Raw genomic sequence first — 11,044 nt, 5'->3', positions numbered from 1 at the left:
ACAATCTACGTGGCAGAAGACACCGCCGGGACATTTATGTTTTTCTTTCACTTCCAGAGCAACATGAAAGCAATATCGTAATCAAATCAAATTATCTTTATTGTGGAGCACGGACAAATACAAATATTATACACAGTCGCAGATGGTACAGCTAACGGCTCTGTGCCTCCTAAATGGACGTTAAATAATAATATTACATTTACTACATTTTATCTATACTAATATTATAAATGCATAAGTCTCTCTGTCTGTCCTGGTTTCACGGTTAAACCGCTAGACCAATTTGATGAAATTTGGCACACATGTAGTTGAAGATAACCTCAAAATACTCTGTTTTTTAAAATCAACCCGCAAAAGGCGGGTAAACATAGATAAACAGCTAATTTTATATATTTAAATAATCATGAATTGTTGAAACCCGACAATGGAAACAAAGCCGACTGAAGTAAGCCTGAGAGTCACCTGAATAATATTCAAAGAAATAGCAAAGCATGCCCCCTCCCCCCTCGCCTCACCGCGTGCCCCACCCCCGCGCATACGTGTGCATTGGATCATGGAGTTAAAAGTATAGAAAGCCATTTGATTGGGACCATACGACTTCTAATATATAAGATTCTCGTGTCATAGTTTTACTTACGTCTTTCGAAACGGATTCAGTAAGTTTGAGATTAGGTATGTTATAAATTTTTTACGACCCGAGCGAAGTCATATGGAGCACTAGTTACTCGTAACATTTGACAACCAGCGTTCAAATTTTAAAGTTTTGGCTATAATAATAGAAGTGGCTACCCGACTGACGTCAACCCTCTGTTGCCTATCAGCTGTCAAAGCTTTTCTTCCCATAGTCCCAGCCTATGTAAACTGAATGGCATAAATAATTGATTCAACATCTTTTCAATTCTCAAATGAAACAAACTTCGTTTCTTCTCAATTTCATATCTTAAAATATTGACAAATAATAAATAGGAAAGGTGTCTCTAAGTTTTGCAAAACTTGTAAATATATACACTTGAGCCTTTGACCGTTTACTCGGCACTTCCGGCACTCGAGCTCCCCGGCTGCCCTTCATGCGCTGAGTAACGAAGCATTTGAAATACTGCGTCCTGACTATTACTGTAAGTACTCGCGCTCAGAGTGAAACCCGAACAGTTTTATTTACAGTAAAACACCACATTTTATGCGTTGCGATCGGTTTGTCGTGTTGCTCGTTGAGGTAAGTACTTAATATTTACTTTAGTCTTGCAATGTTTTTGCATAAATTGTCGGTATCTTATGAAAGACTAGGTTTCCTCCCGCGGCTTCGCCCGCAGAGTTTCTTAATTTTTCCCACCAGATCATTAATTTTTACGGGATAAAAAGAAATTTTTTATCCTTTTTCGTACTTCAAATTACATGCATTCAAAATTTGAAGAAGATTGGTTGAGCAGATAAACAGGTAACAAAGAAACATACTTTAGCAATTATATTATTAGTTAGTATTATATGATACTCTTATGTTATAAGTATTTACGTATAGGTATTTTGTTTGAGAATAGTAATGTAAAATAAGTATGCATTAATATGTATTGTCTTTAAATAAGGTGTGAAAGGTGATTTTTCCTTTATTTTCCTTTAAAATATAAATTACTTAAACTGTGTACGTGAATATCATAATAATAATTTTTCGTCTTTGTAACTTTTGTACCAACGTTGTCCTTAAAATATTTCGACTTTTTTAATGTAAAATTTGTTATGACAAAGTTTTAGTTTAACAAAAAATATAACTCTTGATTCGAATTATGCTCGACAGTCCTTTAAAAAAATCCTTTATTTCCTTAAGACATTTTAAATTCTATTGCTTTTTGATCTAACACACATAAATGCTGCAACACAAATTATCGTTTGCCAAATCAACCCGCAATAATCAAATTTCACTTAGCAATAATCACGTGCAAAAACAACGGCCGGTGCGATACCATCGCGGACGCTAATGACGCGTGCTCCCGGTGACAGCGGCGGCGGCGGCGGCAGCCGGGGATACAAGCCAAAATAAAAGTAGTAATGGTTGTAAAAGATAGTATGATAATTTTTGTTTACACCAGTGTAACATAGATTTCTCATTTGTTACGGACTGCATTAGGATTGTTTTATCGCATCACGAGTAGGTTTATAACCTGAGCTACCATGAAACATAAAACACATAGCACCTAATTACGTCTACATATTCTCTCTGTCTTTGCTTTGACCATGTGTTATCAAACTTTTCTTTTCATTCTATTTGATAAATATGTCATCACAAACAAAACTGATACACAAAGTAGCAAGACGCAACCTAATAGAAACAAAATATATTTAGTTTTGTTTGTAATTGGCCAATGAATCCAATCGCTTATCGCTCAAGCTCTGGGCCGCGTTGTATCGACTGAGATTCTTAGAACAATACCACAACCATTACAGTTTTTGCCCCACACAATCGACGCAGCCTGCGTAGGTATATAAAAGTGCATGCAATTGCAGTGCAATTTAACAGTAGGCTTATTGCATTTGTCTTAGAAAAACATATTTTACTAGAATTATATTTATTTTATGCACTATAAAAGGGTACTTTAATTTACTGAGGCTAAAAAACACATCAATTTTGATGTGTTTATTTTTAATACAGTCGCAACGGATTTCCGTTGTTTAGTTTTAAAGATCTAATCTTAAATAGGGACAGACAGACTACGGGAAGCGACGTTGTTTTATACTATGTAATGATATTGATATAGGCTTCGCTCGGGTAAAACCATAATAAATTCTTCACCTTCCTTAGGACACACTATCTCTTACTAAGCCCGCATCAAAATTTGTTGCGTAGTTTTAAAAATCTAAGCATATAATAGGGACAGACAGACAGCCAGACAGCGGGAATCGCCTTTGTTTTCTACTATGTAGTGAACTGAATTTTGAACCTTAAAAGTTAAATATAAGTATAGATGGAGGCAAAACACAGACAATATTTGACTAGTTGGAAATTAGCCTATATGTTTTGTGCTTGTTGAAATTGTGAGCCCGTAATAATCTGCCAGATAGCAATGCCCTGTAGGCTGTGGGTCTGTCTGTCTGTACGTTACGTATCAATTACCAGCTGAACTTGCTGCTGTTCGGCACAGACACATACAGACAGATCTGATTGAAGTCGTAAATGTAGGGCTGTGGATACACCCAGTGGATGTTCATGAGATAGTCGACAGTGTGCCCCTATTCTTATAATTGCTAAATAAATTATTGCATCCATTTATTGTTCCATATTGTTAGTTATGTATAATGCAAAAATTCTTCGTCAAACAGTTTTAAAAATATTATTTACATAAGTATATCCGCAATAAGTACTTCTGCATATACCTAAATAGTTCATTGTGCTCCGTAAATAATTCATTCAATAATATCGAGGGTGTTATTGCTAACACTGGTGTCAGATTTTATTAAAGTCGTCTGAAGGCATCTGACATGTTGCGACAACCAACGCCGACTGAATTTTCAATTATATTCTTAGGAAAAATATTGTAACAATGAACTTAACAAAACGGAAGCACATTATGTTAGACAAACCTTTATCAAATGTGTCTTACCTTATACGAGTAGGTAGTACGTCCAGAGACGTTCACTGACTGGGGCAGACAGGCGTACGGCCCGCTGTCGGCTGGTGCACCTCTGATTACTGTCGGAATTCGGATGGGATGAATGAATGATTTGAATGATTGAACGGCAGGCTTCGGTGAGTTTAGATAATGGTTGAAATTACGATGCACTGCACTACACTAGGTTTACGTTGCTATTACTAAGGAATTTACCCGAAATATATGACATGATAGGCAGAGATTATAACAGAAAAAATAAAAAGAGTACCAACCTTGTGCTTATTATAGTTTTCTATTTGTAAGTTTTTTACTGTTATTTAGTGTTCATAAATTGTCTGGCAACTAGGGATGACGACGACAGTGCGAAGTAATGAAAAAGTAGGAAAGCGAACCCTGGGCTCCGACGCTCAACGGCTGAGGAAGAACCGGAAATACACTCAGTTGAGAGAGTGAATTGTGTACATAAATTGTAATGTAATACATAGCGGGGTTTGTATTTTGCTTTATAATTTTGAAATTTTGGCTGTGATTTTACAATCGACCGCCGACCTGACGTCATTCCTTCATCGCAATGTTATTATCGCTTGTCAGCTGCCAATGTTATCCCTTAGTGTACTCTTACGAAATTCACTGCACACCCCAACTTCTTTGTAAACAAACATACGAACTTACCCACTTATTCCCTTTTTTATCAATTCCTTCTTTTTGTGCCAAAACGCAAACGTGCAATCCTTCGCGAAAACTTTAAAATACTCAATGCCTTGTAAGTGACATTCTTCGACTCTTCCGCCAAGCCATTCCGGGCCTTATCTCCGGACATTACAGTGCCATTTGGCTCACAGGCGAAGCCGCAAGATATCGACATTCAGTAAACAGCGATATAGTTTCGCTGAGTCGCGCCCGTAGCGCGCTGGAGTCGCGGCGCCGCAGGACACGCTACAAACAAACAGAAGGACATTTCCTTATCCTACCACATTACCATGTCATCATCTTCTTTCACCTTATCATTACACAACCGGGCAAAAAGGAGCGGGTTTTAACGCTTTGTTCACTACTTACTAAAAGACTTCATTCAACCTACCGTCCAACTGTGCGTTGGACCAACCGTCCAACTGTGCGTTGGTCCAAAATACGACGAAAATATGCACGTTGAATCAAAAAACCGTTGCAGTTTCACGTGATTCGCTTTTTACAATCTGCGGAACAGGAGAAGCTGGCGAGGGCGACTGCGTTTATACTGTTTAGTGATTATTCTTGGTAAAACATAGACAATTATTGTTTGTTGTCGTAATTCAGCAGTGGGCCGGTGGTGGTCGGTGGGGGGCAGTGGGAGGAGAAAACAAACTAAAATGGTAATGATATTGGTGTTTACTTTCGTACTTATCAGTTTACGCTGGGAATTATTCGTGAACGAATATTTTGACAAACATAACATTCTGACAGTGCAATGTGCTGTGGTGCATCGAAGCTAAAAGCTATTGATTCTGGACCTCTGCTGCCGCTTCCGAAGGTGACACGAGAGGACTTGCTTAGCGAATGTGATGTTAATGTAGTAAGTCGTTTACAATGAAACGATTGGTCTGTTGCTGGTTCGAAGATCAACTCAAGCACTGAGCAGTTATCTCTATCTCACAGCCGTATCATCCTCATGGCTGAGGGATGTCGACATTTTCTAGAATGTTATAAATACAACGACTGTATCGTCCACTTGGTTCTAATATACTTGTAAGACTCGCCATTTGTTAAATTGACGTCTTTGGAGAAAAGGCTGCGCTGAAGTTTGTTGCTTTGGAAATTGATTGATGGAGATTAGATTTCGATCGAGTATTTTTTAACGCTCTTAAGAAATGTAATGGTATTTCGAAGTTGAAATGAACATTTTTTAAATTTTTAATCCCGTGTTCTCACGGAATGAATGAACATTTAGTGCAAAAAATAAAAATGTAATAATGTGTAAATTAAAAACGTGTGTATTGAGAATTCAAAAAGTTGGAGTTTATTGCATCTATCTTCTCCTAACAACTTTACTTAGAATGTCCTTGTTTTTTTACGCAATTCAAGTTTGGGATTCTCCTCAGCTGTAAACCAAAAAACACAGCTGAAAGGATTCTCAAGTATTAAACACTCCTTATTCAGAGCGCGTTTCACGACGATTCCCTTAATCGCCGCTCTCGGTCCTGGCTCTCGAGTTTCTAAGGAAGTCTAGCGTTGCTCCATGCAGACAGAAAGGATACGGTCGGGTTCTTTTAAATAGTGTAACATTGAGGGTAAATTCTCGTATGTTATTATTATTGTACTTTTACATAAATTTATAATTAGTATTTTTACTGGCTATGGCTCGCGGTTTTGCTGCTAAGGGAATTTTGTGATACCATAGTGGTCAAGTGCAATTAAGATTATTTTTGACCAATTTTGGGCGAAAAATACCAGGTTCTAATTCTACTAGTCTCAAATGGGTTTTATGCCAAATTTCTGACTCGTGTTTGATAGTTTTCACAACGCTTGCCTCCGAAGACATCAAGAACATGTTCAACCGTGAGGAATATAACTATGTGTAGTGAAGTCTCCGTTCTGTCGCGCCGCCATTCTCCTGGTCGCCAGGTATTGTACGCTGACGTCTCGTTTTAAGCACTTGTTGACTGTTGCGCCGGTATAGAGTTTCTAGAATACATAATATCTAACAGCGCAATGGGTCTAGTATAAACATTATACCAAGGTGTTTAGGAAATAATATCCAGAACAATCTTCAGATGTAAATATTCCAATGATATAGTGTACTAGTTAGATACATCGAGTATACGTTAGTTAGTTTGCGATAAAAAAATATCATTTTTGCTATTCTCGTTCCCATTTTAGGTGAAAAACGTTCTTTAACGTGAAAAAGTGTCTGTGAAGGTATAATTTCTGAACAAATGATTTGAACTAATCGTTGAGAATCTCCAACAGTCTTTAAGATAGATTATCGTAGACTAGAGCGCATCTTGTAAGCCGCCGTCTTGGTTGGAGCCAACACTCTAATATCCAGTATCCACTCTAATATCCAATAGTTTTCCATTTAGAAATCACAACATTGTTCGTGCAGCTTGAGCCACGAGCTGGAGAATCTGGAGCCAATTTCTTCCATGCTTGGAGGTGGCCTATCCTATACTCTATAGTTATGTTTTAAAGAAATATTATATTTTATTTTTGCATTCGAATATTATGCACATATTTTAAAATGGTGTCACATTAGTTGCATCGACATGAAATCTGTCTTTATAATATCTGGGTTGTGACCGGCGTGTTCAGGCACAACTTGTACAAACAGGCGGAACTGCACCGAGACACACGAACCACGCTGGATCCAAAGAAACCATGATTGTTATCGATCACAATATTTTCAAGTTCATCGAAGCAATTGTTTTTTAACATCATATTTGCATAAAAAACGTAATAAAAAATATGTTTGCAGAAACTTGCCTGAGTCATGACGTTTTTAGAATTTATATTCAAATTGAAAATATATTTATTTTCTCAGGTGAAGATTTAGGGTGTAAATAATATTGTTTTCCATGTTGCTTATTGTTCTGCTGCTGTGGGTCGATGGGGTGCGCGGTAACCACTTAACTAATGGCTCATTAGCTAGGCATATTGCTAATAACAAAAGAAGACCAAACAAAGGTAAGATGTGGGTAAAAGGCCATATAAACTTTTTCATTGAATATTTTTATTGCGCAGAGTATCGCGCGTAAGAAACGGGCGGTACAAAAAATTTTGGCTGAAAATTAATGTTATACTCGTAGTGTGACCAAAAAAGATTACTCGAAGATATTATTCGCAGTAGTACTCTAGACGGCTTATCCATCCAAAATATAAATTGGTAAAACGAAGTCTTTCTTCGCAGATCATCTTCTGTTCCGGCTGCGCAGCCAACTGATGGAGGACAACTACGACTACGAGCCGAGGTAACCGAGCTGGCAGAGGAGCAACTCCCATGGCAGAGGGCTCGCTATCCTTTACATACAATTTTAAGACATAATTGTTAGTCCTAATGATATTTACGCATAACAGATTGCGTACTTTTTTAAACATAACATTCGAAATATTTTACTTAATTTGCCATATAACTAATATCAATAAAGTAATATTTCGCTGATATAGGCATCCCTAACCAATGGTTGTTACAATAGATCCCCGTGAGCGAGTCCGGCACAAAGATACAGAAAACTAAAGACAACGATCTATCATAGCCAAATGAGATAGATCAGTCTCGGCGCTCACACAAAGCGTAAATATAAGAGTTGTAAAATTGGACACAGATGAGGGACAAAGATATTAGCGCTCTGTCCCGTTTCTTCTCGTGTTTTTCTGATTAGCGTTTCTTTTTCTTGTATGAGCGAAATGAAAGATAGGATGATGTCTATTTTTCTCAAAAGTCGCCAAGTGCGTATCTACGGATTCGCACTTGGCGACTTGTTTAACACAGAGATGACAGCGTAGAGAAGGTGGAGACGGCTCTGCGCGCGCTGCCCGCGGAGGACGACCACGATGAGAGGGACAACCACATCAGCAAGGAAGAGGCCAAGAAAGGTAAATGACATACAAAATACAGACATCACAGTAGCGCATCTTTATCCCTTACGCGGCAGACAGAGCCAACACTTGCGAAACACGAAGGCAAGTTTAGCTATATGATGGCATTTAGATTTAATTGGTGATTTCTGGCGTATGACCTAAAAAAAGAATCTCCAGTTTATAAGCTCTTTTCCTTGATTGACTTTTACAATTTTCTTCGAGGAGTAGCATCTGACACATTCGAAGTTTCGCTCCCAATACCGGAAGATAAGAATTAGTTATTTATAGACAAACAAAAAATGGAGTGATGGCCGTTGAAGCAGAAGGATTCTAAAATGGCGGCCAAGTAAAAGTCCAACGCTGGATGTCCATGAACTAGGAAGTCGATTCTGCTTACGTTATATCAAAATTGTTTTTCATAGCCCTTGTTAATTGTAATACATGAAAAAAATAATAGTGCAATGCAAGTCGCATTAAGTCTGTCACAGTAGGTATTTTAATGATGTTTCAGACGACTCAGAGTTGAGCGACTTTTCAGTAGACCGCAATGTGCTCAATGGCTACCTGTCGGACCTCCACGGCAGCGGCTCCGAGCGCAGCGACCTGGAGCGTGACGTCACCAGCACTCCTGACTTCACGCCGGATGGTGAGTGGCCAATAACGCCTACCCAAGAAGTACTGGCTTAATGTCGTCAAGGATGATATGCGTGCCAACTAAAGATTCCGACGGCCGAGATGTGGAGGCGAAAAAGTAAGAGAGCAAACCCCTGCGCTACGAAACTCAACGTCTGTGGAAAAAACAAGGAAAACGCTCAAAGGGATTAGTACGGGTTTATATTTCACCTCTCACCATCGAATTGATTCGAAGTGAGATGCAGCGAAGAATAGTTTACAATTGCTAGGCAAGTGAATATCTTCAAGTCAATCAAACCAAATCAAGTTTTTTTTTTGTGTGATGTGAGTTTTTAATTTAATCCGCCCGCCTCAACAAGTGTAATCTCGTTTCAGCGGCGGAAACGCCCAGAGACGAGTGGATCGAGGTGATAAAGTCGTTCGTGCCAGGCTCCCCCTACCTGCACGGCAGCGACACCACCACGGAGCTGCCGTACAAAGTCCTAACGGTAACCCAATGCTAGCTCTTTCACTTTACACTATTAGTAGACCGCTCTCAAGCGGCATCTACTTCTATGTATGAGGTCGGAGTTGTGGTGGAATCTTGCAACTCAATTCTGAAGCAGATATCTTTAGCCACTTGAGTTGAAATGTTGTATACTCACTGAGTTTACATGATAATACGTTAGGATGATAAACATGACCTATTGATGCACCCAGGATTGGCTTGAAACTGGTTTAGTTTTTCAGAACTAAAGCACGTGTACCAGAATAGACTCCCTACGAGGAAACTTCTCGGCGGTGTACTGCACGGATATGATTTTTTTTCTATCCGCATTAGTAAAAACCATCTGCCTCGCCTGCCCTTCAACCTCATGTTATAAAAGCATATTTTGAGGTTGAAGGGTCTTTGGTCGATATTCCTTCCTTATGGATCCTTGTTTCCTGCTGGACAACAGGCGCACGGGCTGAGCCGACGCAGCGGCGGCGTCCTCCGCTACCTGAAGACGGCGCTCAACGACAGCGTGGTGGTCGCTCCATTCAGCCCCGGACCGCTGCCGCATTTCAGGCTGCCCAAGTAACTCATTATTCTTCTCTGTTTCCGTCATGAAGCATCGAAGTTTAGGAACCGCTTTTGTAATTTTTCTCAACCATTTCTAACAGTCTTCGGCATCCTTAGTAATCTATATAGCACTCCTTGAGTTTGACCCTTCTTCCAGGGCTAGCAGAATGGCATAATAATGTCCAGCTGCTGGACATTGTTCCCTACCTAATTTTCCCCTTGTCCCTTCCTTTCCCCCACCTCCCACCCTCCTCTCTCTCTCTCAACAAAGTCTTACAGATCTTAACTAAACATAATTCCTAAACTTTAATTCCGTTTCAGAACTGTCAAAGAATTTTTATCTTATATTCGGTCATCCTCTTTCTTCATTTCTCCACGAATGAAAGTACATGTGTGCATGTGAACTGGAAGCGGTTAATATAGACTGTGAGAACTTAGTCCAACTGCCTAGTCCGAGCGCGCGAACGACGAATACTATTTTACAAGCTTTTGTTTAGGTTCATCTGTGTTTCTCCCAATGTTTGTCTGTCTGTTTGTAATCAAATGTCGCAAGTTACTTTCTATTAGTTCGATTACTCGGACAAGAATTACAAAGCACCTTTTAGGAGCTCGACGATGAGAGAGAGATAAATTATTAATCTTGTCCAGGAGTCGAAGGCAGTACCGCGAGGACAGTGACGGCGACAACATCACGGGAGAAGACGACGCGGATCCAGAGCTGGACCCGAGCTGACTCCAGCGCCTGGCGATACTGCGCCAATATAGTCTGTTGTTACCCGTTGTGTTATTTGCATACCTCTTATATAAAAGTCTCCTTTTTAAGGTTTAAAATGTTTTAAGTACGAGTTCGAATTGAATAGAATGAACATTGTGATGATAGTTGGCAGAATGAACATTAGATGAAGTTGCTTTTAAAAATACATCGAATAGGCAGACACGAGACGCTCTGGTCATGCGCCAACTGTCAACTTTATGATGGCATAAATTAATCACGGAATGAGTAGGAAGACTCTAATTTTTAAACTTAATTCCTAATAGGTGAATTCATAGAAAAGAATAAAAAAACTAACTATACCTAGGTACCTACTTACCTAAATTGATGATATAATAGCATAATAAGAATAGGTGTGGTTGGGATTAGTTGCCATGAACAAATTGGTGACGGACGATGAGCCTCAGTGTAGGCACGCTCGGCTGATCTCTCTCAGATACATGG

General features: G+C 39.3%; 1 protein-coding gene across 6 annotated transcripts; it reads left to right on the top strand.

Annotated features, from left to right (window-relative positions):
• The first annotated feature begins 6,985 nt into the window (after positions 1-6,985).
• On the top strand, positions 6,986-10,631 carry LOC128681246 (uncharacterized). 6 transcript variants are annotated; one of them, XM_053765014.2, is made up of 7 exons: positions 6,986-7,259; positions 7,483-7,543; positions 8,065-8,168; positions 8,695-8,799; positions 9,162-9,274; positions 9,725-9,843; positions 10,477-10,631. In XM_053765014.2, the coding sequence occupies exons 1-7, from the start codon at positions 7,151-7,153 to the stop codon at positions 10,559-10,561; spliced, it is 696 nt and encodes a 231-aa protein (XP_053620989.1). In that variant the 5' UTR covers positions 6,986-7,150; the 3' UTR covers positions 10,562-10,631. The 6 variants fall into 6 exon arrangements, with proteins under 6 accessions (XP_053620989.1, XP_053620987.1, XP_053620985.1 ...); XM_053765012.2 differs by having other exon boundaries at positions 8,692-8,799; XM_053765010.2 differs by having other exon boundaries at positions 6,995-7,259; positions 8,665-8,799; positions 10,477-10,630.
• Positions 10,632-11,044: the final 413 nt, after the last annotated feature.

The sequence above is a fragment of the Plodia interpunctella genome, chromosome 26, assembly GCF_027563975.2.
Source record: "Plodia interpunctella isolate USDA-ARS_2022_Savannah chromosome 26, ilPloInte3.2, whole genome shotgun sequence".
NCBI classification, from domain to species: Eukaryota; Metazoa; Arthropoda; class Insecta; order Lepidoptera; family Pyralidae; genus Plodia; species Plodia interpunctella.
This window is presented reverse-complemented; position numbering and strand designations above follow the sequence as displayed.

Bases quoted from the DNA above. Each gene is read 5' to 3' on its own strand.
- LOC128681246 (XM_053765010.2), top strand. From the start codon at position 7,151: ATGTTGCTTATTGTTCTGCTGCTGTGGGTCGATGGGGTGCGCGGTAAC. The intron at 8,169-8,664 runs GTAAATGACATA...ATGATGTTTCAG, and splicing joins CAAGGAAGAGGCCAAGAAAG to ACGACTCAGAGTTGAGCGAC. The intron at 9,275-9,724 runs GTAACCCAATGC...GCTGGACAACAG, and splicing joins TGCCGTACAAAGTCCTAACG to GCGCACGGGCTGAGCCGACG.